Source organism: Peromyscus californicus, unplaced genomic scaffold (genome assembly GCF_007827085.1).
Source record: "Peromyscus californicus insignis strain IS unplaced genomic scaffold, ASM782708v3 Scaffold_20__1_contigs__length_68692818, whole genome shotgun sequence".
Classification (NCBI taxonomy): Eukaryota; Metazoa; Chordata; class Mammalia; order Rodentia; family Cricetidae; genus Peromyscus; species Peromyscus californicus.
In genome coordinates this window covers 43,612,839-43,640,453 of record NW_026294503.1, presented here as the reverse complement: position 1 = coordinate 43,640,453, position 27,615 = coordinate 43,612,839, and the positions used below count along the sequence as shown (strand labels likewise).

The window sequence follows — 27,615 nt, the reverse complement described above, 5'->3', positions numbered from 1 at the left end:
TGTGGCGGCCCCGCCCCGTCGGGGGCCGGGCAGGTGTGGGCGGGCCGCGGGGACCCCGCCAGGACAGGCCGGGAGAGCCGGCGGGAAACAGGAAGCGGGGTGGGGTGGGGGGTGGGGAGGCGCGGCCGGCCCGGAGAGAGCGGCCGGGAGCACGGCCGGAGCGCGGCGGGGCGCGGGCGATGTGGGGAGGCCCGGGCGGCCGCGGGACCGGGGGCGGGGCCAAGGACCCCGAGGGCACCGCCCCGTGGCGCCGCCGCAGCCGTCGGCCGAGCCCCGAGCCGGCAGCCCAGGGTAGTGGCGGCGCCCGCGGTGAGTGCGGGGAGGACGAGGGCGGGACGGAGCGTGGATAGGGAGGGACACGGGCGGGACAGCGTGAGGACCCGAAAGGACGCTGATCGGACAGCTGGGGGGACACGGGAGGAACCGTGCGGGGATCCGGGAGGACGCGGGCGGGACAGCACGGGGACCCGGGAGGACGGAACCCGGCAGCGCGGGGACCCGCGGGCGACGCCCAGGTGCGATGGCCGCGGCTCCGTGCCCACCGTGCCTGTTGCCCGCAGACTCGGAGGACGCGGCCATGCAGGGCCGGGCGGACGCGGGCGAGGCCGACGAGGAGGCGGGGGCCGGCTCGGGATCGGAGGCCGAGGAGGACGCGCTCTGGGAGCGGATCGAGGGCGTCCGGCACCGGTTGACGCGCGCCCTGAACCCGGCCAAGCTCACGCCGTATCTGCGCCAGTGCCGCGTCCTGGACGAGCAGGACGAGGAGGAGGTGCTCAGCACATACCGTTTCCCGTGCCGTGCCAACCGCACCGGTGAGCCCGCCGCCGCCGCCGCCGCCGCCGCCGCCGCCAGGGGTTTCCTGGGCCCACTCCAGACAGACCGCTGGACGTGGTGGCCGGTGCGGATGGCGAGCCCTGTGGGATCTTTCCTGTGCTCTTTGACCTCTTTGGTTCTCCCTGTCCCATTTGTGTGGCCACGCACCTCTTAGAGAATCAGTTTTCCTCAAGAGCTGAAGTCTGACCTCGATTTTCTGAGACTCCTCTCTCCCACTGGGTGTCTTTGGACCAGAGCTGGCAAGGGAGCCGGGGTCTCAGGGAACCTTAAGCCTGCAAGGGCATTTTAAATGCTTGGGAAAGACAGGCATCGATGCCCCCGGGCGTGTGTGTGTGTGTGTGTGTGTGTGTGTGTGTGTGTGTGTGTGTGTGTAGGGGGTTCTGGGGACCTGCTGCAGGTGCTGTGGGGGAAGGTGCTTTTTTCTAGCCAGGGCAGACAGAGTTTTGCTCCCTGATGTGTTGGGACAGGCCCCTGTGTGTGTCACAGCCCAAAAATCTGGGGAACGCGGGCCCTGGAGCATTGTGGTGTCGGAAGAGCAGGGGGCACTGGGGAAGCCCTCATCTTGACCCCGGCTGCAACCTTTGCGGCAACCTGTACCCTCAGGGCGCCTCATAGACATCTTGCGCTGCCGTGGCAAGAGGGGCTTCGAAGCCTTCCTGGAAGCCCTGGAATTCTATTACCCAGAACACTTCACACTGCTCACTGGCCAGGAACCTGCCCAGCGCTGCTCCATGATCCTTGGTAAGCACCCCGGTCACACTGCCAGGCCAGAGCTTCCTTAATCCTAGCCGCATCGGGACCTACTCCCACGATACCTGTTGGACAGATAGAGAAGAAACTGAGGCAGAGCCTGGAGACGTTTACTCAGGGCACCCACCATAGGTGGAGGGTAGGCTGGATCCAGAGTTCAGAGTCCATTTGCTTGGCATGACTCTTTCCCTCTAAGAATCTTCCCGAATGGTATGGCTTGCACACACAGCTTAGTTTTTCATAGAAACATTCAAGAGTCAATGAGGTGGTTTAGTGGGTAAAGACACAGGCCAGCAAGCCTGGCCACCTGAGTTCAATCACCAGGACCCACACGGTGGAAGGTGAGAACCACCAACTCCTGGAAGTTTTTTTTTTTTGACCTCCACATACATGCTTTCTCCCACTCCCCAAATAAATAAATGTAATAAGACATTCAAGCCCAGTGTGGTGGTGTTGGTCTCTCATAACACTCAGGAGGCAGAGGCAAGACCAAGTTCAAGGGTAGCCTAGGCTACATAATGAGCTGCAAGCCAGCCTTGACTACACATCCAGACCTCATGTGTTTTTTGTTTTGTGGGACAGTTGGTGAGGCTCCTTGTCTGAGCAGTTATGCATACTCTCGGGATTGGCCTGCCTGTCTTGTTCAGGATCTATGGCTGATCCCACTTGTTTGAAGTGGCAGCATTAAGAAACGTTTATTGGTGAAGCTGTCATATAACTCATTTGTAGACTCCATTGCCGGTGGACAACCGGGGTTGTTTTTGGTTTTGTAACATTCTGTCCTTCCGTGGACAGATCTGTGCAGTTCTGCTCTGAACTGGGGAGAGTTTCTGAAGTGGAGTTTCTCAAAGAATGTCCATATTTTAAGTGTTTTATGACCTTCCTCCCCGACTGGCCGAGTGTGAGGGTTCCCTTTGCTATACTTTTATGGATCCCGAGCATGGTCTTGAAACATTCTTTGCCAAACAGATATGTAAAAATCATGTTTCAGATTTGTACCTTCTGGTTTTTGTTTTTGCTTTTGTTTTTCCCTTTGAGACAGGGTTTCTCTGTGTTGCCCTGGCTGTCCTGGAACTCAATTTGTAGACCAGGTTGGCCTTGAGCATCTGTCTCTGCCCACCAAGTGTTGGGATTAAAGGCATGCACCACCACCTCCCCAGAAAGGCTTGTATCTTTGTAAGTGATATAGTTCATAGCTTACTATTTGGTGAAGAGGAGTAAACAAGATGGGTAAAGTGGTGATATTTATTTTATATTTCCCACCACAGCCGGTGGCGATATTTATTTTATATTTTCCCACCACAACCAGTGGTGATATTTATTTTATAGTGCCGTGAAGTTTAAATAAATTGATACAGTGTCTAGTGTAGCTAGAGTTTTCCTGCCTGGCCCACAATCAGGACAAATCTCTGTCACCCGCCAGTCCCACAGCCACTCAGACCCGACCAAGTAAACACAGAGACTTATATTGGTTACAAACTGTATGGCCATGGCAGGCTTCTTGCTAACTGTTCTTACAGCTTAAATTAATCCATTTCCATTAATCTATACCTTGTCACATGGCTCGTGGCTTACCGGCATCTTCACATGCTGTTTGTCATCGTGGCAGCTGGCAGTGTCTCTCTGACTCAGCCTTCCACTTCCCAGCTTTATTCTCCTCCTTGTCCCGCCTATACTTCCTGCCTAGCCAATGGCCAATCAGTGTTTTATTTATTGACCAATCAGAGCAACACATTTGCCATACAGACCATCCCACAGCAGTCTAGTATAAAGAATGAAGCTGGCCGGGCGGTGGTGGCTCACGCCTTTAATCCTAGCACTTGGGAGGCAGAGCCAGGCAGGCGGATCTCTGTGAGTTCGAGGCCAGCCTGGGCTACCAAGTGAGTTCCAGGAAAGGCGCAAAGCTACACAGAGAAACCCTGTCTCGAAAAACCAAAAAAAAAAAAAAAAAAAAGAATGAAGCTGGGCTGGAGAGAATGCTCAGCAGTTAAGAGCACTGACTGCTCTTCCAGAGGACCCGGGTTCAATTCCCAGCACCCACACGACAACTCACAACTGTCTGTAACTCCAGTTCCAGGATACCTGACATTCTTATACAGATATACATGCAGACAAAACACAAATGGTCATAAATAAAAAATTTAAACAAAAAGAATGAAGCCAACAAACATTAGTGACAGGTGTTACTGTTATTGCTGTGGATTGGAACATGTGTTTAGTTTTTTTTTCTCCTGTTTTTATCTAGTTGTTTGCTTTTCTTGTTGTTTTGTGGGAACTCTTTATATATTATGGCTTTGAGTCCCATTATAGTTTTTTCCTCCTTTATTTACTTATTTATTTATTCGAGACAGGGTTTCTCTATGTAACAGCCTTGGCTATCCTGGAACTCACTCTGTAGCCCAGGCGGGCCTCGAACTCACAGAGATCCACCTGCCTCTGCCTCCCAAGTGCTGGGATTAGAGGTGTGCGCCACCACCGCCCGGCTGACCTCCCTGGATTTTATTCGGACCCTCCTGAATCTTCTTTTTCCTGCCCTGGCAGATGAGGAGGGGCCCGAGGGCCTGACCCAGTTCTTGATGACCGAGGTGCGGAGGCTTCGGGATGCTCGGAAGAGCCAGTTGCAGCGGGAGCAGCAGCTGCAGGCGCGGGGCCGGGCCCTGGAGGAGGAGCGGGCCGGGCTGGAGCAGCGGCTGCGGGAGCAGCAGCAGGCCCAGGAGCGCTGCCAGCGGCTGCGCGAGGACTGGGAGGCGGGCAGCCTGGAGCTGCTGCGGCTGAAGGATGAGAACTACATGATCGCCATGCGCCTGGCTCAGCTCAGCGAGGAGAAGAACTCCGCCGTGCTGCGCAGCCGGGACCTGCAGCTCGCGGTAGGCCCCGGGGAGACGGTGGGGTCGGGGAGAGAAGGGAGGTGTTTGAACAACAGCGAAAAGATGGCAGCGTGGTCATCGGTGTGTGTTTCAGGGTCACCGTCGACCCAGTTTTGACTGAGAATTAGTTCTTTGGCTGCCCTGTGTTCATGTTTCATTATGTTATGACTGGTTATGTACAGAGAGAGAGAGACACCCCACAAAGCGTGTGGCCATTCTGGGAATAAGTTTTATTTTATTTATTTATTAATTATTATTATTAGTATTATTATTAATTTGTGACAGGGTTTGAAGTATCCTGAGTTGGCCTCAAGCTTGATACGTAGTTGAGGATAGCCTTGAACTTCTGACCCTCCTGTCTCCACCTCCCAAATGCTAGGATGCAGGTGTCTTGTTTACCTAGTGTGTAGTGCTAGGAGCTTTGTGCATGCTAGGCAAGGACCCTTCCACTCTGGGAATGGCTTTGGTTGTCACACCTAGGACGGTGACATTAGCATTCAGTAAGTAGAGGCCACGGATGCTGCCGCACATCCTACCACGCCCACGATAGCCCCACAGCAGATTTGTGCAGCTCAGACTGTCCGTAGTGCCAAAGGTGATGGAACTTTGGGCTGTAAGGATTCAGTGAAGTTAGGGCTTGGAATGTCAGAGGCAGGCGACGTTCGCCAAAGGCAGTGCTGAGCCCGTGCCCTGTCAGGCATCATGGTCACCCAGCGTGGGTTCCCTGCGTGGCTTCATGGTGTCCACACCAGTGGACGATTGCTCAGGCTCCTTACCCCAGTACGGATGCTGGGGCTCACAGTGGTAAAGGGACTTGTCCAAGGACTCAGAGCCTAGGTATGAACTGCATCTGCCTGGTACCCCAGCAGGCCTCCTCCTGGGGATGCCATTCTGCCTGTTTCTGGCCAGTGAACTCCCGTTGGGTCCTCTCCATTGGATCCCCAGGTTACCTCTCACGGACTGAGGGTCTCTCAAAGGCCGAGGGATGGGGCTCTTCTCTTACTCTCCTCCATTCTCGAGACTCCAAATGGAGTTTCTGCCATGTTTGATGACGGCCATGTGTTGTCCCAAGCACCGAGAAGCTATGTGGCTTAGAGGCTTCCTGTGGCAGCGGCGCACAGCAGGCCTCCTCCAGAAATGAGTTTATGGAGACCCTCCTCCACAAGCCTGGCTTTAGTGTTGGTGGTGATGACATGCGGACTGGGAGAGGGGGCGGCGGCGGTCGTGAGCAGCACGTGGGACTCAGGGGTACACTGTCGTCTGGGTTTGTACTTGCTGGCTGGCTCCGTGTTTGGGGGGAGGGGAGCCCAGATGAGATTCCTGAGGCTGCTGTCCCCACTTGAGGTGGAGGTGGTGTGTTTGCCGACGGGAGCCGATGGCACCTGCGTGACTGGGGGAACGTCCTGTGTATGTCCAGTCACGGGGAGAGGCACTGCCGGGCTGCGGGAGCGGCTGGACAAGATGCAGAGGAAGGTGCCTTTGCTCCCGGAGGGGACCGTCGGCTTCAATGGCTGCACTTGCATTTAGTGGGTAGAGAGTGAGGAGAAGAAGAGATGAATAGAGAGCCCGCCCGCGCCCCCCCCCCCCCCCCCATCCACCTGCATGTCTGGGAGCTTTTCCTGTCTTAGAATTTAAAGAGGACTCGCAGGTGGAGGTTCTCAGCACAGCCGACGGGGGCGGGGGGGGGGGGGGCGGCTCCCCAGCTTGGCCTCCTCCTACCCTGGACAGGTGTTTGTGGTGGCTGATTTAATACTGTGTTTTATAGGGTGCAAAGTTAATGAGCTGTTATTTCTAAGCAACATAAATCTAAGGAGTGAACGCTGTAATTTCGTGCTCAAGAGTTTGTACACCGGGATTAAAGGCATCCGGGTTTCCTGGGGCTTGCCTGGCGACCTGTGCTCTGAGCTCACCGGGGAAGCCCGCTGCCTCCTGCCTCCGCTCGCTGGCGGGTCAGGCGGGAACCCGGGTGTGCAATTGCGGTTTGCCGCGCAGGGTGTGGCCAGGCTGGCCCTTGGCAACCAACTGTCTTTCCCCGCTGGGTCACAAAGCGTGTTTTGTGAGCGGAAAGGAATGTGGGGGTCAAGACTTTCTGAGTCTGTGGAGGAGGACTGGACTGTTAATTTGAGGCGCTGCTGACCCAGCCACAGACTGGGGTGTGTATGCGCGGATGTGCTGTTCTGGGCTCTGAGCCTGGAGGACCAGCGATCATTTTCTAGACCAGGACACTCCTAGGACACCAAGCATTGCTTCTCTTGAGAGTATCCCCAGAGGTCACTGTGCTCTGTCCCCCCTCAGTGACCTCACTGATGGTCGGCACCTGCTGCTGCTCCTCTTCCCTCAGCTTGGCCACCCCGGACGCCACATACATTTGGCAAACATCCCCTGGCCCAGAACACTGTACTCCAGCAAACTGACCGTGCATGTTGGACCTGGGGCCAGGCTTCATCAGCTGCCCACCCCCATCCAGCTCCCAGGCCAGGCTCTGGCTTCCCACTCTGAGCTGGTGACAGGCCAGGGCTCTGGACTTTTCTTTCTGAAGCTCCACAATGGCTGGGTCTCACTTGCGGTCGCCTCACAGCCCGGTCATTGTCTGCCTCAGTTCTGAACAGCTCCGGGAGGCAGGGGGAGGGGAGGGGCCCATTGTGCTGATGATAAAGCTGAGGCTGGGAGGAGATGAGGGACTTACTCAGAGGGGCACAGTACCCGTGGTCAGTACTGATGCCTACACCTGGAGGTGGGGGTGTTGGCACGAACCAGCAAGCTGATCTTTTGGAGAAAACCTCTCTGTAAGGATTTTCTTTATTCCTTTGTTTAAAGACAGGGTCTCACCAGGTAGCCTGGGCTGATTTAGAATTTAATATTAGCCCGGGCTGGCCTTAACTTTTTGGCAACCCTCCTGCTTCAGCCTCCCGAGTGCTGAGATTATGGGCATGCGCACCCCACATAGTTCCTTTGTGAAGAATTTTCCGAGGTTCCCCCTGACTCCCCTGTGTGTGCTGGGGGCTGGGTGGGTAGGCTCTGGGCTGGAGGGGCATCCTTGGCTGCTGGGCTGGATGAGGCCCTCAGGCCCATCACTTCCTTCTCCTCCTTCTGGTGGAGATAAGGAGACCCAGGGAGGCACAACCAGAGGCTTTGACTTGCTCAAGGCCACCCTCAGTTCAGGCAGAGCTGGGACCAGGCCCTGTCTCCCTTCCATTCTCACGGAGCCCTCCTCCTCTATCACACCGGCACTGGCCAAATTATGTGTTACGCAGACATCTTTCCAAGGCTCACCCTGGGAGGAGAGCCTTGGCTTTTCCCCTTTCCTCCCCCCTATTACTTCCATATTTGCCCGGCCTGGCTCCTCTTCAGAACTGAGTCTCAGGCAGACCCCCTGCGTAGGCTTCTTGGGGTAGCTCCCCAGGGGTCCCTTCCAGGCTGATTCACGTCTTGGGCCTCAGGTGGATCAGCTCAAGCTCAAGGTCAGCCGGCTGGAGGAAGAGTGTGTACTGCTGCGGAGGGCCAGGGGGCCGCTGCCTGGGGCCGAAGACAAGGAGAAGGAGCCAGATGGTGCAGATCTGCTCTCCGAGCTTCGGGCAGAGAATCAGAGGCTGACGGCCTCACTGCAGGAGCTCCAGGAGGGTCTTCAGCAGGTAGGACCCTGGGGCTGGGGCTGTGGGTCAGCCAGAAGTCGGCCTCTGCTGCCCATTGTCGTCCTGACGCCAGAGGCTGAGAAAGTCAGCCCCAGAGCCTGAGGGCTGACGCAAGCCACGCTCACTTCTCACCTGAAGCTCTAGGGCCTGGGCCTTAGCATACTGCACTCTCTGGGGGCTCAGTCTGGGGACTGTAGCCAATCCCCAGGGGTCTCCGAACCCTGTAAAATTGCACTCCTGAGTGTATGTGAGCATTTTCCTAGAGAAAGGGGTCCAATTTCTCTTTAAGATGTGATGTTAGGGATCAAGCCCAGGGCCCTGACCTACACTCCAGCCCTACTTTCTCCTCTTGTTGTGATCATTTTGTTTTGACCTGGTTCACTTTAGTCCTGGCTGATCTAGAACTGGTTATGTAGCCCAGGCTGGCCTCAGATTTGTGGTAATCCTCCTGCCTCTGCCTCCTGAGGGCTGGGATTAGAGACCTGTGCCACTACTCCTGGCTTTTCAGGAACTGGTGAAGGAGTCTCGGACCCTGAAGTGGCTGAGACAGTCCCTAGGTTTGGGTGGCCCCAGGACTGGCTTGGTGTCCTTGGTGTCGGTGGCAGCGTGGATTACCATTGTCCCACAGGGAAAGTGGAAAGAACATTGTTTATTTTGTGGGATTGGGGGGTGCTTCACTAGATGTGGGCCTAGGGTCTGGATCTTGGATTCAGGACCAGCCCCTCGAAAGCCTGTAGTCAGAGGGGTGGGGATAGGTCTTGGGAATAGTGCTAGGTGTGTGTGTGGGGGGGGAGGGGCAGAGCAAGTGGGAGTGGGGTAGGGATTTGTCTGTGATCATGGACCTGATTGAGCTCAGAGCCGAACATGTCTTCTGGAAGACAGTGGTGCCAGAGGGGCCACACTGCTCTCCGCATACAGAAACCGAGGTCTAGGTGCCAAGCCTGGGCTAGCAGCACGCTTGGTTGATTTGGAGGGTTGAGGGCTGTGTGTCTCTGTATGGAGGGCCAGGGGTTGAGGTGGTCCCTGACTTTACCCTGCAGGAGGTGAGCCGGCCAGGGGCTGCGGGCTCTGAGCGCATCCTGCTGGACATCCTGGAGCACGATTGGAGAGAGGCCCAGGACAGCAGGCAAGAGCTGTGTCAGAAGCTGCACGCTGTCCAAGGCGAGCTACAGTGGGCTGAGGAACTTCGGGACAAGGTAGGGACTACTGCCCGCCTCCCCACCCCCACCCTGCTCCTCCACCGTCTGCTAATGCCCCGCCCTAGGAGGGGGATGCTGGCAGGCACTGCCGGTGTATGCAGCCATAAGTGTTCTCAGGCCCCACCCGGCCCTGTGGTCCCTTGGCCGCTTATAAAATAATCATTCAGAGGCTTAATATTAATTGCCAGTTGTATGGCCTATGGCAGGCTTCTTGCTAGCTAGCTCTTATAACTTAACCCATTTCTATTGATCTGTAAGTTGCCATGTGACCGTGGCATTACTGGTCTGCTGGCATCTTGCTGTTCCTTAGGCGGCAGCTGGCGTCTCTCTTTCTCTCCTTTCCTCTTTCTTCTCTCCACATCTCTGCGTGGACTTCCCGCCTGCCTCTAAGCTGCCTTGCCATAGGCCAATGCAGCTTTATTTATCAACCAATCTGAGCAACACGTATTCACAGCGTGCAGAAAGACATCCCACAGCAGGTGTGCCCCGTAGCCTTCTGTTGGTGTCTTCAGCAGGCACGGCTCATCCGTGTAGGGCATTTTTATGCATTGCACATTCATTAGAAAACATGTCTAAGACTACCTAAAATGAAGAAATAAATCTTAAAAAAAAAAAACAAAAAAACAACAACCCAGAAACCTCCCACAGGGTTCGGGGATTTAGCTCAGTGGTAGAGTGCTTGCCTAGCAAACAAAAGCACTTGGGTTTGGACCCAGGTTCGGTTCTGAGCAACTATGTCAGGTTGCTCCTAAGTAGCACCAGGGGGTCTGTTGGTTGCCCTCTGTCAGCATCTGCACCCATGTGCACGTACCCCCCAACATATACACATCCTTAAACATAAAATAAAAAATAAACCAAGGCTCGCACTCCTGAAGAGGGTGTTTCTAGCAGGCGGGTGCACAGGGTACACACCTGACCGACCGCCCAAGGCCATGCTGGGAAAGAAGTTGAGAAGACTAAGGGGGTTGTGGGCCGAAGTTTCCACGGGAGACCATGGCATGGAGGGTGCTGTGGGGATTATCAAGCCCGTTTTATGACTTAGGCAGTTGAGGCCCCAGCAAGACAAAGGCAATGGCTGAGGAGATCCCACGGGAGAGGCGGGCACTTCTTCCTGGGTTTTCGGGGTTTTGAGCCTGGCCCACCTGCTTTGCCCATAGTACCTGCAAGAGATGGAGGATCTGCGGCTCAAACACCGAACGCTGCTGAAGGACTGTGACCTCTATAAGCACCGCATGGCCACCGTGCTGGCCCAGCTGGAGGAGATTGAGAAAGAGCGGGACCAGGTGAGCTGCGGCTTGCCGTGTGGCATCCCTCATCCCATCGCTGGTTCTGGTTTAGGGAGGAGAAGGAGGAAACAGAGGCAGGATTGGCACTGCAGGAAGAGACATTATAAGGGCACTGAGATGAGGTTGGCAGGCCAGGGGGACAGGTAAGCATCTTCCCATGTACCCAGGCAAGCCTGTGAGTGTGCTGGATGGTGAAGCATGGGCCTCTGATGCCCGCTGGTCCAATATGGGCCTCACAGTCCCCCAAAGACTGCTCTAATCCTCTCATTGTGCAGGGCCCAGAGAGGGCCAGCCTTGCAGATGATCACAGGCAAGCGGCACTGGAGCAGGGCCCATTCCCTTGGGAAGTCGCCCAGGGGTTCTTGCGTTGCAGCCAGGATCTCTGCCCTTTTCCTATGAGCACTTGAGAGATCCGCCCTAGACCCCGAACTCCCCTGCCCTCCAAGATCCTTCTGCATCTCAGTTCTCGGCCTGGAGGAGGGACCTGCAAATATTTGCTGATGGAGAAATTCCCCAAGGTTTTGGCTTTGTGTTCCTGGGCATCACAGGCCTGTCTCCCGTGAAGGCTGCAGGGCAGCTGAGGACTTCAGACCAGTTCCTTTATGCTCCTGTCCACTGTGTGGGAGGGCCCCCCTGTGGGCAGGGTGGGAGGCTTTTGTCCCACCACACCTGTTAGGATGTTTTTCTGAATCCCCTGGGAGTCTGTAGAACGTAGGTTTGGGGTGTCATCCCTGGCATTGTGAGTCTGGTGCTTTGGGGCCATCAGGCTATTCTTAGCTCCCTGGCCTTTGCTTCTAGCTCCCCAAGAAGCAGTGCGGGCAAATCTGGGCCTGGACCTAGCTCTCAGGGACTTCATCCTCATGGGAGGAAAGAGCATTGGCTGCACCAGGCTGGGTTGGACTCGTGGCTCCTGTGCTGTGGTTAAAGTTAGGTGCACAGTGGGTCTCTTGGAAGCATTTTTATTTTATTTATTTATTTATTTATTTTTTTGAGACAGGGTTTTTCTGTGTAGCCCTAACTGTAGACCAGGCTGACCTCAAACTCAGAGATCCACATCCCAAGTGTTGGGATCAAAGGCATGTGCCGCCACGGCCCAGCTTGGAAGCATTTTAAACTGATGTTCCAGGACTCTGGCCTTTCCGGCAGAGCCCTGATGGTGGTCTTTCTTCCCCTGTAAGTGAGGCCAGCGATCAGTCCTCGGAGTCAGTCTGTGTATAGACGAAAGGAGCTGATGCTAAGCACGGCCCCTCCCCCAATAAAGAAAGTTCCCACAGGCGACAGCGCCGTTCTTGTCCCGTCCAGCCCACTGAGCCAGCGTGCCTCCCTCAGAGGCTGGCTACCCTGCTCTCTCCAGGCAATCCAGAGTCGAGACCGGATCCAGTTACAGTATTCTCAGAGCCTCATTGAGAAGGATCAGTACCGCAAGCAGGTGCGGGGACTGGAGGCAGAGCGTGATGAGCTGCTCACTACCGTCACCAGCCTGGAGGGGGCCAAGGCCATGCTGGAGGCACAGCTGCAGCGGACACAGGGGGGCTCCTGTCTTAAGGTGAGTGGGGGCAGAAGTAGAGTGCCCTGGGGCTGGGGTGCTGTGGACTTGAGGAACCTCTCGGCCAGGGCTGGGAACATGTAGGTCTTGAGTAGGGGACCTCGGCCGGGTGGGAGCGTGGTTGAGATTAACAGTAGCTTGCAGCCCAGAGGTTGTGGGCTAACCTCTAGGTTTCTGCCACTGCTCTGGGGGACGCCAGATCGTTTGAGCTGACCGCAAACACTCTGCAAACCTGGATTCTGGAGGGCCTGTGAGCAGAACCCTCAGGGGCAGTTCGACTAGCCTAGCATAGGCCTTGAAGTTCCACGAGAGAGCAGCTGTTCCAATCCTTTCATAGTATGGGGCCCAGAGAGGGTCAGGGGTCTGCTGGAGATCACACAGTCAGGTGGCATTGATACAGGCAGGGCCTGGACCCTTGGGAAATCAGACAGTGACCAGGAGCTCTGCTGTTTCCTGTTTTGGTCGCTTGTGATGAGCTCATGGGCCTGGAGGAGTAGAGGGAAGACGCACGAGTATGTGATCTCTTATGTGTCAGAACCTTGGTGGCTTTCGTGCTGAGCTAAAAACAGACCAGTTCTGCCCCCAGGCCTGTTAGGGTTGGGCCTCTCCACCCCCTTGTCTGGTCCTATGGGCCTCAGGATTGCAAATCCTAGACTCTGTCATGGTCCTGCCTCAGGACCTTTGCACATGCGTCTGCCCAGATCTTCCTTTCCAACGGTACCTATTCGGAACTCCCGCATCCTGAGTCCTCAGCTCAAATCCCACTTCGCCTAGAGAGCACGGATATGCCAGGCAAGGCAGGGCCTCTGTTGTGCTCTGTGCCCAGGGCATGTTCCTTCTCTCGCCCTCGCCTCTGGGGTGATTTCGTTCCTCTGCTGGCTGTAGTCTCTCCCATTTTGAGGCGTGGGCGCCATGAAGGCCTAGATCTGGCACCCTGTGCCTGGATCTTCCCTCTGCCTAGCCTGTGGCCGGTGTGCAGGACTGACTGACCGTGGCCAGCCTGCGCTCACGCTCACCTCCTCCCTTGCCTCACCCTCTGGCAGGCCTGCGCCTCTTCCCATTCCTTGTGCTCCAACCTCAGCAGCACTTGGAGCCTCAGCGAGTTCCCATCCCCAGTGGGAGGCCCCCCCGAAGCTACAGGAGAAGCCGGGGCATCGGAGGCCCACACCTCGGTAAGCTGCCACCCACCTCAAGCAAGGGGAGCCTGGGTGGGACTTTCTGTCCCCAGTTTGCCAACCGTTGCATGCCACAGACAAGCACGTCGAGGCCCAGGGAGGCCGAGAACCATGTGTGTTTCTATGTACAGTTGTTTCTGCATGTTCATGTGTGTGCGCATGTGTGTGCATGCGTGTGGAGATCGGAGGTCAACCTCGGGGGGTCATTCTTCAGGACCTATCCATCCTGTTGTTTCTTTCAATTATTTTATTATTTTTATATTAATTATATGTATGGGTGCATATCTGTGTGTGTGTGTGTGTGTGTGTGTGTGTGTTCGTGCGCACGCACGCGCGTGTGTGTATGGGTACCCTCTGAAGCCAGAGATGTCTGGTCCCTTTGGAGCTACAATTACGGGTAGTTGTGAAAGTCCACTGTGGGTGCTGGGAACGGAACTTAGGTCCTCTGAGAGCCATAGAAGGTCTTAACCATCGAGCAATCTCTCTGGCTCTACTTTGTTGGGTTTTTGTTGTTGTTGTTTGTTTTTGTTTTTGTTTTTTTTTTTTGCTTTGGAGACTGACTTTCTCACTGGGACCTGAAGCTGTCTGAATAGGTTAGGTGACTAGCAACCCACAGGGATCCTCTCATCTTTGCCTCCCCATCACTGGGGTTACAAGTGTGTGCCATTATGCCTGGCTTTTTTTTGAGTTGAGGATCCTGCTCGGGTTCCCACATTTGCTCAGCAGACCCTTCTCTGGCTAAGCTTCTCCCAGAGCGCACAGGTGTGGAGAGCCTTCATACACTGCGGTCTTTTATGCCTTTCCTTTTGTCCTGGGCCCTGGGTCTTCTCTGTGAGCTGAGGGCCGGGAGGGGTGGGCTGGAGGTGACGGGCTTTATCCTGGGGTTGCAGGAGGAAGCCACAGACAGCGAGAAGGAGATCAACCGACTTTCCATCTTGCCCTTTCCACCCAGTGCGGGCTCCATTCTCCGCAGGCAGCGTGAGGAGGACCCGGAGCCCCCTAAGAGGTAACCTGCTGGAGGCAGCAGGAGCTCCCCCCATGAGGAAGGGTTGCTGGGTCCTGGACAGCCACATCCTTTGAGTTCGACAGACAGCCGGAGTCAGTCAGGACCACAGGACCAACAGTCCCCTGGCTTGACTGGCTGTAGCAGTCAGAGCTCTAGAAACAATGAGGTCCAAAGAGGAACCAAGTCAGGTCAGGGTAAGGTCAAAGGGCAGAGAGCATTCAGCTGCAGCCCGGCGGCACTGGGTGAGGAAGTCACTGCAGGCAGCCCGAGAGCTCAGATTCTCAACCTTAGAAACCCAGTTGGCTCAGGTTGGGGATGCAGAGAAGGTTTCCAGGGGCCAGGGACCCAAAGCAAGAAGGCCAGGCCCCAGCTTCAGTCAGCAGCAGCCGTAGCAAGCAGGTCAGAAAGCTTAGGCCACATCCGTAATGGCCAGCGCAGGATGTGGGATTTCCTGTCTCCTGGTCCTTCCCATCACGACCTTCCCCCTCTAAGTGGCCTCCTGGTGAGAGGCTAGGCTGGGGGAGGCTGTGGTGCCCACGGGCTTGTTGTGAAGTGACCTGCTCTCACAGGGTGGGTGGGAGGGAGGGGGTCTAACTCAGAAAGTAGGAGCCCAGGGCTAAAGGTAGCAGGGGAGGATAATGGCAGGGTGAAAGGTCAGGGGAAGTGGTATGGAAGGACAAGCCAGCTGTGGATCAAAGCGATTAACCCCTTGCCTTGTGGCTTTAGGGGGCTGGGTGACCTGGGTGGCCCGGGCCTGGGGCCTGGTCAGTGTTTGCTGGGGGAATGAGACAGGAGGTAGGGCAGAGTGTCTCAGGTCTCAGCTGCCACCCTGGTCTCTCTTCCCTTCAGGTCTTTCAGCAGCATGTCGGACATCACAGGTAACTCCCAGGGCCCTCGGGGAGGCTCACTTTGGGGAGTTCTTTGCCACTGGCCTGGATCCTGTGTGTTCCCTTCCCCTTGGCCTGTCTCTGTCCCTGTCCAGGCAGAGAGGCTGCGTGGGAGGCGCCCGAGGATTCGGGTCTGGCTTGCACACCTGCTTCTGGGTGTGCCATGTGGGGCCCCTCACTTCCTTCCCACCCCTTCCTCCTCTAGGAAACTGGAGGCTCACCCTATGGCCCTGACCCAGCTCTGGGCTCCTGGGGCCACTAGCCTGCCAAGGCTCCCTTTCATCGCCTTCGGCTGACCCTATTTTCTAAACTCCTGACGTCCCTCTTCCTTCCTAGGGAGTGTGACCCTTAAGCCCTGGTCCCCTGGCCTCTCTTCATCATCCTCATCTGACAGCGTGTGGCCTTTGGGAAAGCCGGAAGGCCTCCTGGCCCGGGGCTGTGGCCTGGACCTCCTCAATAGGTATGCAGTTCTTCGGGATGGTGGAGTAGGGTTTGGGTGTCACCATGTGGTTGCAGAGGATCCGGGGCTCAACAGGGAGGTAGCAGGGCACACCTCTACTTCAGGCCTCTGTGAACAGTGAGGTCTTCCAACAGTGGCAGCCTTGGGGTTCAAATCCTGTTACCGTTCTCTGTACTGTGTGAGCCCCGGCTGCTCACGGGTCCCTGGGCCTCAGTTTCCTCGCTGGCTAAAGGCAACAGTGATCTCTTCTGCATGTGGGTGTCAGGGAATTTCTGGCTCCTGTGAACGGAGTTCTGACAGGCACAGGCACAGTGACAGGCTGTCCATGCCACCCTCACTCCAGTTTCCTCCTCTGACGAGTCATCCCTGCCCTGAGCGCTTTGTGGGCGAGCGGTATCCCGCTGAGCCGCTGAGCCACTTACAATGGCCAGGGCTGGGGCCACCACAGGAGCCCCTGTAGCTGCTGTGGCCACAAAAGCCCAAACAGAAGTTACAAAACATTAAGGGCAGGGTGCCCTGACAGTGACCCCCTCGGTCCATGGGGGAAGGAGGCCCCCCCCACCTCCCCAGTGCCACATGACCTTTGAACTCAGAGCTGCTGGGGAAAGTAAGAAAGGTTATCCAGGGAAGGGCCTGGAGTCAGTGAGGAGGGAAGAAGTGGGGAAGGAAGGTGAAAGTTCAGGCCAGATGAGTCCCAGTGGGCTCCGTGACTCAGGCCGGGGACATGTGGATTTTTGCTTGTGTGAATTGGATGCCTGGGAGGGTTCAGCTGCTGTTCAATGCCAAGGCAGCTGCTGCTTCGCTCCTGGGACTAGGTGGGGCTCTTGTTTTGTTTTGTTTTTGATTTTTGTTTTGTTTTAGTTTTTCGAGACAGGGTTTCTCTTTTGTAGCCTTGGCTCTCCTGGAACTTGCTGTGTAGACCAGGCTGGTCTTGAACTCACAGAGATTTCACCTGCCTCTGCCTCCTGAGTTGCTGGGATTAAAGGCGTGCGCCATCACTGTCTGGTTTACGTGTTGTGTCCCTGTTTCATAAAATATAAAACTCAGAGGCATTAATGAATTTGCTTAAGACCATAGAGCTGAAAAGTACCAGGGCCATCTTCAGGGACCCCCATCACACTTGGGTTTTAGGAAGGTCTTAGGAACCACTGAATGCTAGCCAGTGTGAGATGGGGTTAGGGGCAGGGGAATGAATGTCCAGTCAAATAGATCAGGGCAGAGCAGGACCAGAGGCCTCCTGCCTCCTAGAGGCAGCTTGGCCAGGCCTCCAGCACCCCACCCATCTACCCCAACCCCCTGCTCCTCTCGCAATCCCAATCCCGGCAGCGGGCCCAGTGTGACATTGTCTCAGCCTGTGCAGGATGTGCTTCTAGGGGAAGGGGCGGAGGTACCTCCCTTCCTGCCCGCTGTGGCCCTTCCTCCAGCCTGGCTTGCAGCGGGGTCCTGGCTGTGTTCCAAGGGACGCCAGGATGCAGAACCGGGAGCGAGGCTCTGGCTCACCCCTCCTGGACTTGGGCTGTAATCACCAGGGTCACCCCTGCTGCCCCTGCTGTTCTGGGGAAGGAGTTGAAGGAAGAGCACAGATTGGTCTGGGCTCAGAGGTGGCTGAAAGAGGAAGGGGACAGGCCCTCCCCTAACATCAGGCCAGGGTGACCCACTTGAGTCCCCAGGGTGGGACTATGGCAAGGTGGGGAAGAGCTGGCTTTGCACCCAGAGGCTTGAGTTCAAATCTTGCTGTTTAATGCTACCCTGGGAGCTCGTGCAGGCCACTTAATATCCTAGGCCTCAATCTCCTGCTGTGTGATGCAGGTCCGCCATAACGCCTGCATGTCTCTCGAGTCCTTTTTGTTTTTTTTTCTTTTTTCTTCAAGGTTCCTGATTTAAACAGTACCTGGCTCACTCTTGGGTATTCCAGCTAGTGCTGTGGCTTTGCAGAACCCATATGGCTGTGTGTGTGTGTGTGTGTGTGTGTGTGTGTGTGTGTGTGTGTGTGTGTATGCAAGCAAACATGGTCTGTGTAGTAGTATGTGGGAGTGTATCACACACAGTGTGCTGGCATGTGTGTACAGGTGTGGAAGCCAGAGGTGACATTAGTGACTTCCCACATGGCTGTCTACCTTAACTCCCTGCCCCTGGGGCTCCCTGTTTTGGCTAGACCTCCTTCATTCTCTGCTTCCCCAGCGCGGATGTTACAGGTGCTGTGCCTGGCTTTCACATGGGTACTAGGAATCCAAACCCAGGTCCTGAGTTTCTGCGGCAAGCGCCTCATTTACTGAGCTATCTCCCCAGCCCAGAACCCAGACAGGAACTGTTCTAAGTGCAAAGCCCCTGGAGGCTGAGGTTTGGGCACACCTGCCTTCTGTCTGATGCACGTGTTGGGTGCCATGCACATAGCTCTTGAACCTTTTTAGGTGCCAACTCTGTCACCCCCTCCAACCTCTCTCCACTCTTCTGTTAGGGGACAGGGTAGGCCAGGGACAGTGGGCAGTCAGGCACTGGGGTGGGTGGAGTAGAGCTAGAAGAGTGGACGGATGGCGGTGTGGGGGAGGTGGTGGGGAAGAGTCCAAGAATGGTGTGGGAGCTGGGTACTGGGAGAACGTTGGAGAAAGCTGGTCTGCTGTCTCTCAGCAGAGCCCTGCACCTGTCTATACTCACTCCTGTGGTCCTAGAGATCTCTAGAACCTTCTGACCATGCAGAGAAAGTTCTAACGTCTTTGTCCACGTCCACTACCCACTGCTTGTCCCGCCCTTGGTAAGTGGTAACTTCTTTGTACCTCACGTTTCCCCGCGTCTCTAACATGGTAGCGCCATTGCTACCTCCCAGAGAGTTGTCAGAAGCCTTCAGCCTCCCCATCCCAGATCCCTAACTGATGCAAATCAGTTGCATACACAGCCTGGAGATCTTCCCGCAGTGCCCTGGGACAGGGACACTCACAGGCCACAGGGCCCATTGCCACGCATGGCTGGCAGAAAGGGCAGGTTCTCTGACAAGACAGGGCTGGGGCTGGGAGCCCTTCTCAGCCCCAGTGCCTTAGTCTCAGACAGGCTCAGGGTCAGCTAGTCTGTCCTGCTCTCTCCCCTCCTCTGAATCTGCCAAGGTCCCAAGCAAGGGGGTCTCTGCACACTGTTCCCACCCAGCCCTAGGCCATTCCCAGAACTCCAACAAGTGCTCAGAGCAGGCTGCTTGCTTGTGGAGGCTCAGAGAAGTCACAGGGTCCTTTGGTGACGCTGGGAGGGGTGGTTGTCCACAGTGTTCCCGAGAAGGGGGGTGCCAGAGCTGAGTCTTTAGGTCGTGGGGTACACAGAGGCATGGAGGAATCTGAGAGGAGCTGTTCGGGCGCAGTTACGAATAACGACTGTAGTCTGTGCGTTTGCAGCAGTTGGGAAATTGGGCCAGTGGGATTGTCCTCAGTCCCACCTGATGACAGGAAGTTGCCGAAGTGCTTTTCTTAAATTATGTTTTGTTCATTTATTATGTGTGTATATGTGTGTGCATGTGCATGTGTATATGTGTGTGTGTGATTGTGTTTCTCTCTCTCTCTCTCTCTCTCTCTCTCTCTCTCTCTCTCTCTCTCTCTCATCATGTGGCTCCCAGAAATGGAACTCAGGCCACCAGACTTGACGGCAGGCACCTTTACCTGCCGAGCCATTTCATCAGCCTGGCCAGCGTATCTTGAGCATGTCCCGTAAGGACACAGACGCTGGAATTGTGCTGAGAGCGCGCTACATTTCCACTCATGGCTGGGCACGTCGGGATGAGATAGGGTTGGGGGGTGGGACGCAGGCATTAGTGGTTAGTCAGGCCGGACGGTTTCCCTCTACGGCACTTTCCTCTCCCTGCTTTTCTGACCTCACACCTTGGTAAGAAAAGCCTGGGAAGAACCTGAAATCAACGGCCCATGAGACAGTGGTCCAGGCTTGGGAGTGTGGCTCCGTTGATAGAGTAGTACTTGCCTTGTGTGAACTGTATAAACCGGATATGGTGATGCTCACCTGCCATCCCAGCACTCGGGAGGTGGAGGCAGGAGGAACGGAAGTTCAGGGTCATCCTCAGCTACATAGAGAGCCAGCCTGGGGTACATGAGACCCTGCCTAAGAGAGATGAAGTATGGTCCAATTTACTTGAGAGGAGTCAGGATTGCATTTTGTATCCGGTTCTGCTAAGAACAGAATTATTCAGGGCCTGGGGAATTCCTCAGCCCACGGTGGCTTCACAGCTGCTTGCCTTGACCCCCACACCCACGGGGCAGAGGGGGGGCCACTGTCATCCTCATTTTATGGACAAGCAGCGGGTTCATTCTTGCAAGTCCAGGACACGGTTTAGGTAGGGTTTAGTGCAGGTGTGTCCAGACTTTGGACATCTCAACATGAGGTTGTCATTTACGCGGTTGTCACTCTGTGCAGCTAGGTCACAAAAAAACCTCATGTTTTAAATCATTTATGATTGTGTGTTGGGTTGCACTGGGTGCTGTCCAGGGTGGCCTGTGTGCCCTGAGTTGGACACACTTAGTGGAGTCTTCCGAATATTTTGCTCTAACTGGATGAGTCTCAGAGTTCCCCATTCTGCCTCCGTCTTTTCACATGGCCTCCACGAAGCAGGGCAGGCCCCATGGGCCTGGCTTTCTGACTTGACTGAGGGGACAGGTGCCACCTGCAGGGGGCATCGTGACTGCTGTCGGGTAGGGTAGGCTCTGCTGGAAGAGGAGGTACTCCTCTGCAGCTGGCCTAGCCTCGGGATCATGGGAGAGACTTGGGGTCAGTTTGTCTGAGACTGGCCGCTGGGCCCCAGTAGTTTTCACCCAGGGGTGGGCAGGATTCTGCCACCATGGGGGACCCCAGCATCTCTTTGGCTTCACAGTCAGGGGCCCCCACTGTGTCAGGGTGTAGGGCGGACAAATGCCTTCCTGTGGCTCAGACAGTTGCCTGGTTCCAGCTGGCTTTCCTGGGAGCCATTGCTCGGGATTCTAAGTTGGTAATCAAGGTACGAAGCTAGGGTACTGCTGGGAGGCACGTGTGGTTCCTGCCATTTCCTGCTGCCTCTGGTGCGGCTGTTGGCATTGAACGTCTGTAAATCCCGTGTTCTGTGCTCCAAGCTTCCCATCACCCTGGCGCCCGACTCCTCTCCGACTGTTGCTGTACCTCTGTTCCTTACCGAGCAGTGACCCCGGTGTATCTTTCCCTGAAGACTCTTCCTACCCTCTGCTCCTCCTGCAGCTGCTCCCAGATTAGATTCTAATGGTGCCTCCCACCTTGAACCGTGAGCAAGACAAGCTCTGCTTGCTCCATCCTCAGTGTGTCAAGACATCGGCCTGGGTGTTGGGGCACAGGCTGGATTTCACAGATGTCTGGGCCTGAAGGGTTCAGGGGAGAAAATGTGAAACCTGGCCCGGGGGGTGCTGCTGGGGTAGACTTGAAGCCGGGGGTAGGGGTGGGGTTGGGTGGGTGGGTGTGTCTTCAGGGTGATGGGAGGAGAGGCTGTGTCTGAGTTGAGCTTTGAAGCAGCCGCAGTGTGACCAGGCTGGGGAAAGGGGGAAGGTTGTTGCAGGTGAGACCCGTGGCCTGTTTCAGGCAGCAGGATCATGGCAGCTTTCCAGGTGCACTGTTACAGTACTGACTGGACCCTTATTCCCGTCTTCCTCCCCTTTCTCTAAGGTCTCTGGCCATCCGAGTATCCGGTTGGAGTCCTTCTGGGGGCCTGGAGCCCCAGGATAGGAGTCCAGATAGCCTGCCAGTCCTTGGGGACAGAGGGTCTGGGGCCGTGGTGCGAAGGGTACTGTCTGGGCCTGGTTCAGCCAGGACGGAACAGAAAGAGGTGAGGTCCCTCTCCCTGAACTGGGCACGAGTGCCCTGCTTTAACAAGGGTGGGCGTTGGTTGGTGGAGCAGCATCCATGGGTGGGGCTCCTGGGGGCTGGCTGAAGTGGAAGTTGCTCTGCCCTCAGCCTGCAGTGAATAAAATCTGTTTTGGTAGAGTGGGAGGTGGGGCAGGTTGACAGCATCTTGACAGAGTTACATCCCTAACATCGTTCACTGCTCGGGTTACTCAGCCTAGAGCAGAAGGCACTGGCCTGGAGGGGGCAGGCCTGGAAGCTGAGGCCCAGCAGAGGACCTTGCCCTGGAACCAGGGCTCTACACTCCCCTTCCTGCTGGATTCAAAGGGTAAGCCTGGCCTGCGGGTGGACCTGTTGAACTCATGAGACCCAGCCAGTCAGGGCTCCTTCAGTGTAGGATAGGGGTAGGCATAGAAGGGCCCAGACGCAGAAGCCCACATCCCAGTGCCCAGCAGGGCTGTGGCCTCTTTTTTGTGTGTTCCTGTCCTTACTCTGTGTTTGGTAGGCGCTAACTATGAAAAGAGCACTGCATTAAGACACCAGAGGCCTGGCTTTGAGTCCTGGCGCTGTTTGCTAGGGACTAGGGAGCTTCGAGCAAACCCTCTTCTTCACCTAAGCTCCTCACTTGAAGAAGGTCCTTGCAGCCCTACAGAGGGCCATATCACTGGCCAGTGAGGTCCCTTGAAGCCGGTCCCTGGGCTCCCTAACCTCCCGTGTCCTCCCTGTCCTCCCCAAACCCAGCCTGTCAGTCCTTCCACGAGGCCCTGGATGCCTGGGCAAAGGGATCGGGTACAGAGCCCTTCTACATTCGAGCCAACCTCTCCCTGCCTGAGCGGGCAGATCCCCACGCCCTTTGTGTCAAAGCCCAAGAGATCCTGCGGCTGGTGGACCCAGCATACAAGCGGAGGCAGGAATGGTTCTGCACTCGGGTCGACCCCCTCACCTTACGGGACCTGGACAAGGGCACTGTGCCCAATTATCAGAGGTGATCCTGGCGGCCTAGGGTGGGGGCCCATGGGATCTGGTACGGGACAGGACGTAGCCCTCTTTCCCCTGGGGCAGGATGAGTTGGAGGAGGAGAAGTTGGGGCTTGCTTTTCTTTCAAAGTGTATGACTCAACTTCCCCCTGCAGAGCACAACAGCTTCTGGAAGTCCAGGAAAAATGCCTGCTCTCTAGCAGACACCGAAGTCCTCGAAGCAATGTAAGCAGAGATGGTGGGCAGGGAGAGGCATTGGAGACGGACCAACAGGGGGTGGTGTCCGGAGGGAGGGGCAGGCTGAGTATTCTGCCACCCTTGAGGAAAGAGAAGGGGAGGCCCACTTTCCGATGTCAGCAGGATTTAATTGATCTACTAGGCACCTAGGGAACCGAGAACATTAGTTTCTTCATGCAGGGTGGTGGAGAGATGAAATGTAATGGAATGTGCCCTGTGCCTATTACACTGTGGGCACCCGAGAACAGCCATATTCTCAGTCCCTAGACTGGGTCACCACTGTGCCCATAGCAAAATGTTTCCCTGATTGGGTCCCCGGGAGACCCCATTGCTGGATAGTTGGCAGGGGGTGTGTATATCAGGCAGACTGTGAAGAGCCTGCGGCCACGTGGCTGCGTCTGCTGCTACCAGAGGACATGCTAGCCATGTCCTGCCTCCTGGACAGCCAGCAGCGGCTATGAGTCCCCACGTATCTGGGTCCAGTGCTCGCCCCCCCCCCCCCCGTGCTTGCCCCATAGTTATCAGGCTTCAGCTAAATAGTGTGGGTGTCATTGACTTTCCTACCCAAGGTCTTGCTGCTAGTTGATTGGAGGAGAGGCTGCCGGGGGGCTGGGCTGGGCTGGGCTTGGGGGGAGAGTTAACCGTGGACCTATTGAGCTTGGACAGTGTCAGGATGCTCCCCTTGGGGTGGGCCGTCGCCCATGGGATGGGCGTCCCTCTTGGGATGGGCGCCCGCCTTGGGATGGGCGTCCTCCCGTGGGATGGGCGTCCTCCTTGAGATGGATGCCCCCCCCTTGGGATGGGAGTCCCCTGTGGGATAGGCGTCCCCCCGTGGGATGGGCGTCCTCCCGTGGGATGGGCGTCCCCCATGGGATGGGCGTCCCCCGTGGGATGGGAGTCCTCCTTGGGATGGGCGCCCCCATGAGATGGATTGTGCTTTGTGTGATGATGATCTTCCTTCTTGTGCTCCCAGCTGAAGAAGCGCGCCCTGGGGCTGGTGAGGCCCAAGCCTGCAGGGGGCGCTGCAGGCGACTCAGCGGAACAGCTTCCGGCAGAGCCCTGCTCAGGTGAATCTGAGCGCTTGGGGAGCATTCCCACTACTCAAGTGCCCAGGGTGCCTCTGGGCAGCTGCTGGTTTAGAAGTGGGGCCGTCTTGAGGGACAAGGCTCCCTGACGGTGGGATGGATTGGAGGTAGCCCGTTGGCAGGTGCTCGTGTCTCTGATGAGGGTTAATACCAGCACCATCTACCACACCGGCAGGGGCTGGGGAGGAGCCAGATGAGGAACTGGCACTTCTGAGGGGCACCAGGGATGCAGAGGCTAGGGGACACTTTGGCAGAGGCCCTTTCTACCAGAGCCTCCAAGGCGAGAGGGGAGCCTACCCCTGACAGAAGGCATGGCTCATGCAGAGTCACAGGAACACAGTGTGGGTTGTGACTTTGGAGGAGGGTGGACACAGGAGATGGGTGTGGAGAGCTGGCCTGAAGTCCAGGAGACTCAGCAACCCCTTGCTCAGGGGGTTTCCTGTCTGTCAGGTGAAACAGTGAGTGTAGTTAAGAGTGAAGTGCCCTGCCGGGCAGTGGTGGTGCACGCCTTTAATCCCAGCACTCGGGAGGCAGAGCCAGGCGGATCTCTGTGAGTCCGAGGCCAGCCTGGGCTACCAAGTGAGTTCCAGGAAAGGGGCAAAGCTACACAGAGAAACCCTGTCTCGAAAAATAAAAACAAACAAACAAAAAGAATGAGGTGCCCTGGAGCGTGTGCTAGGGACCTCGGAAGGTGTGACTCGTGCTTGGGGTGGCTAGTGGGCGGACTGGTGGCAGGTGCATGGCTTTGGGCGACAGGGGAAAGCTCTGATGTTGCAGGCAGCTAAAGCAGGAACACAGCACCGGCAGACGCTGTGTTCTCCCCAGGCCCTCAGGCCATTCTTTTGTCACCACTGGGAGGATGTGCCCTTTGCCCTGGGATGTTGGGAAGTCAGCCGTGCATTGAAAGCAGGAGTCACAAGATCCGGTTGGCGGCTGGAAGCCTCTCCCTAAGTGCTGAGCGGGGAGTGGCCTGTAGGGGGCAGATCTGAGACAGGATCGGAAAGATGCCTTCTGCTAGAGTCCTGCTTTCTCTCTCTCTCTCTCTCTCTCTCTCTCTCTCTCTCTCTCTCTCTCTCTCTCTCTCTCTCTCTCTCTCTCTCTCTCTCTCAGTACAACAGGACTCAGGAAGGGAAACTAGGTAGCAGAAGGTGATGATGGTTTTAAGTGTCTATCCTGTGTAGCCCTCATCTCATCCACGCCCCGCCCCCTCTGCAGAGCTAGAGCGAAGCCTTAAACCCTACAGCCTGGTGCGGCCACTACTCGTCTCTGCCCTGAGGCCTGTGGTGCTCCTACCTGAGTGCCTGGCACCCCGGCTCATCCGCAATCTGCTGGATCTGCCCAACTCCAGGCTGGATTTCCAAGTGTGCCCCGCAGGTGAGTCCGACACCAGGGTGGGTGGGTAGGTTGGCGTGGGGTGAAGGGGCACTGGGTGGCACTGGACAGCCAAGCCTGTGGCCCCTCGTCCAGCATGTCCTTGTTCTCCGTAGAAAGCTTCTCTGGAGAGGAACAGGGCGCATCCTCGGCTCCCGGAGCCCCCAAGGCCTGGCCTGCCACCCCTGGGCTGGGCAACAGGATCCGTGCCATCCAGGAGTCTGTTGGGAAGGTAGGTGCTGGAGGGGGCTAGGTTGGCATTTGGGACCCAGAACCAGCATCTGGGCCATCTCCTGGGCTCCTCGCTGTCTTCCCTGTGCGGGTTGGGTTTTGGGACCGTGGCTCCTGGGGTTACCCTGAGGTGTGGACTGGTATTTCTTACCTGACCCTCCTTGTTTCTGAACTTCCATTGTCCTGCTTGCTGACTGGGGCTGCGGGGAGGCGGCTGTGGGGTGTGACCGCTGAGATCCAGGCCCCTGGTGAGCCTGGGTCTCCAGTCTGATTGGGTTCTTTGCTGATGAAGCAGGACTTTGTCCTGGGGGGTGGTGACAGGGTGGGTGCGGCTGGGGAGGTGGTCCCAGGAGTAAGCTGTCTGTCTGTCCGAGAAGAAGCACTGTCTGTTGGAGCTGGGTGCACGGGGCGTGAGGGAGTTGGTGCAGAGTGAGGTCTACCCCATCGTCATCCATGTGGAGGTGACTGAGAAGAATGTCCGTGAGATCAGGTGAGTGGTGGCCATGTGTGTGCCCCCCCCACCCTGTGGAAGCCTCTGTTTCTGACTGTCCATCTGTCTGTCCATCAGTGTGTGCATGCTTGTATCGTGTATGCGTGTTGTGGGTATTTATCTTTAGAGAGGGTTAGGTCTGTAACACAGGTAGGTCCATATTTTGTGTATCATGTGCATGTATGTATCATAGGTATATGTACTGTGTGTCTCATAGATAATGCATGCATCATATGTGTGTGGTATGTGTGTCATGTGTATCATGTGTGTATATGTTCTGGGTGTGTATTATGTGTGTCATGCATTGTATGTGTATCTTGTCTGTGTATCATGCATTATCATGTGTCATGTGTAACCCTCATATCATGTGTGTATCAGGCATGCTACACATATATGATGTATTGTATACATATCATGTGCCATATGTATATTGTGCTTTTGAGGTATTGTGTGTGTTGTAGTTGTATGTGTGTATTGTGTATCAGTCAGTGTGTATTGGTGTGTGTTATGTGTGCTGTTTGTCATATGTGTGTGCATATAATATGCATCATGTGCATGTATCATATATGCATTGTACGTGTGCCTGTGCAGCCTGCCCTGATCGCCACCTTCCTCTGCAGGGGCCTGCTGGGCCGGCCGGGATGGCGGGATTCAGAACTGCTTCGTCAGTGCCGGGGCTCAGAACAGTGGCTCTGGGGACTGCCGTGTTCCTGGGTACAGGTGCCTGCCCATGCCTGGGGCCACGCGGAGGAGCTGGCCAAGGTGGTGCGTGGCCGCATCTTGCAGGAACAGGCTCGCCTCGTGTGGGTGGAGCGAGGCAGCAGCCGAGGGGGCAGCGGCAGCAGCAGTGAGGCCTGAGGACCCAGCCTGTGCCAGGGACTCTTCCAGCCACTCTCCAGACCTCTTCCATCAGATGCCTGGGCCTCCCCCATCCGGTGCCCGGACACTCTCCATTTATGCCTGGGCTTCCGCCTGTGCTAGAGAGACTGATGCGATCCTGTGTCTGTGGTGGAGTCAGACCTCCCCAGTTGGGGCCTTGCTTGTCCCATGGACTCTCCAGTGTGGGACCCTAGTCCTGGGTTCTTACCAGAGTCAGCCATGGGCCTTGTAGAGGCTGTGGAAGCCCACAGGGCAGACCTTTGCCCACGGGGCGGACCTTGTGCCTGCCCTTGACTTGCTGCTCTGTCTCCTCACCGACTCCCGTGTCCCCGTGTTTACCCCCTACATTTCCGTTTGTGGGTCTTCGTGTGTGCCTGGGCCCTCTCCTTACACACTCACCTTGGAATAGAGTTCTCACACTGTTGTCTAACTTTGCACACTCATGTCCTCATGGGCCTCTGATGCCGTCTCTCCACCTGGGTGCACAAGGTCCCGGAGGTCCTCAGCCTGCCCTGCCACCATCGTGTGGCCCCCCACAGTTCACTAGCGGTTCTCGTGTCTACTGTCATGCAGATACCTTGGCTGCCCTCCCTGGTCAGCTTGAACCCTTACGTCTCCTTGTGTGTGTCATCTCTCCGTGTGTGTGTGTGTAAACATCACACTCTCCCCGTGACACTGGGCACTAACAAATGTGTGTTCTGTGCAGCACACCAGGATATGTTCTCTTGGCTGGTTTCCCGTTCCCCACCTGCCTCGAGGAGGCCGGGGTGGCGGTGCTGCTAGGCCGCCCGAATGTTTGGCTTGTGGGTAACTCCCAGGGCCTTTCACTCAAGCTGCACATAATGAGTCATTAAAGTTTGTCATAGAAGTTGGT

The 27,615-nt window shown here is 56.2% G+C and overlaps 1 protein-coding gene across 2 annotated transcripts; it reads left to right on the top strand.

The window, feature by feature from the left end:
- The first annotated feature begins 224 nt into the window (after nt 1-224).
- Nucleotides 225-27,615, top strand: Card10 (caspase recruitment domain family member 10). Of its 2 annotated transcripts, XM_052748293.1 has the most exons (21): nt 225-309; nt 561-812; nt 1,438-1,575; nt 4,126-4,451; nt 7,892-8,083; nt 9,124-9,279; nt 10,440-10,565; nt 11,923-12,114; nt 13,158-13,286; nt 14,180-14,295; nt 15,145-15,173; nt 15,519-15,642; nt 21,295-21,454; nt 21,688-21,799; nt 22,213-22,456; nt 22,604-22,673; nt 23,659-23,752; nt 24,986-25,144; nt 25,258-25,373; nt 25,750-25,862; nt 26,483-27,615. In XM_052748293.1, exons 2-21 carry the CDS (start codon nt 578-580, stop codon nt 26,718-26,720), a joined length of 3,069 nt encoding a protein of 1,022 aa, XP_052604253.1. In that variant the 5' UTR covers nt 225-309; nt 561-577; the 3' UTR covers nt 26,721-27,615. The 2 variants fall into 2 exon arrangements, with proteins under 2 accessions (XP_052604253.1, XP_052604252.1); XM_052748292.1 differs by lacking the exon at nt 225-309 and having other exon boundaries at nt 409-812.